At 73.9% G+C, this 533-nt stretch overlaps 1 protein-coding gene across 1 annotated transcript in view; it reads right to left on the reverse strand.

The window, feature by feature from the left end:
• The window catches only part of ACR (acrosin), a 26,441-nt gene that overhangs the window by 3,861 nt on the left and 22,047 nt on the right, over positions 1-533 (reverse strand). Inside the window, exons 4-5 of the mRNA XM_012735068.1 lie at positions 326-523; positions 3-268 (exon numbers count right to left, since the gene is read on the reverse strand). Coding sequence (XP_012590522.1) covers positions 3-268; positions 326-523 — 464 coding nt within the window. The remainder of the gene's footprint in view (positions 1-2; positions 269-325; positions 524-533) is intronic.

Raw genomic sequence — 533 nt, forward strand, 5'->3', positions numbered from 1 at the left:
GCCCCAGCCGGCCACCCAGCAGGTCTGGGGCACGCGGGGGGGGCCGGCCCTGAACTGCGGCAGGCAGCCCTGGCCCACGAAGCGCCCGCAGGACACGGGCGGCGTGACCTTGAGCAGCGCGATGTCGTTGACCTCCAGGCTGGGCAGGTAGCGCTCGTGCAGCACGATCTTCTCCACGTAGCGCTCCTGCTGCGGCGGCTTCACGGGCGCGCTGCTGCCGTACACCACCTCGCGGGCGCCGAGCACCAGCCGCCAGTCGTACACGTTCCTGCGGGGGCAGCGGTCAGGCGGCCGCCGCGCCCCGCGCCCCCCCCGCCCCACCTACTTTTTCTTGGCGAAGCAGTGGGCGGCCGTGAGCACCCAGTGGGCGTTGAGCAGGGTGCCCCCGCACACGTGGTAGCGCCGGTTGCTGTGGTAGGTGTACACCTGCAGGCTGACCATCCAGGGCCAGGCGCCCAGGCGCGCGTCCTGCCCGCCCACGATGCGGGCGCCCCCCTGCAGGCTCCGGAGTCCGCAGGGGCCGCTGCGGAGAG

This window comes from Condylura cristata, unplaced genomic scaffold (genome assembly GCF_000260355.1).
Source record: "Condylura cristata isolate star-nosed mole 26May11 unplaced genomic scaffold, ConCri1.0 scaffold00004, whole genome shotgun sequence".
Lineage (NCBI taxonomy): Eukaryota > Metazoa > Chordata > Mammalia > Eulipotyphla > Talpidae > Condylura > Condylura cristata.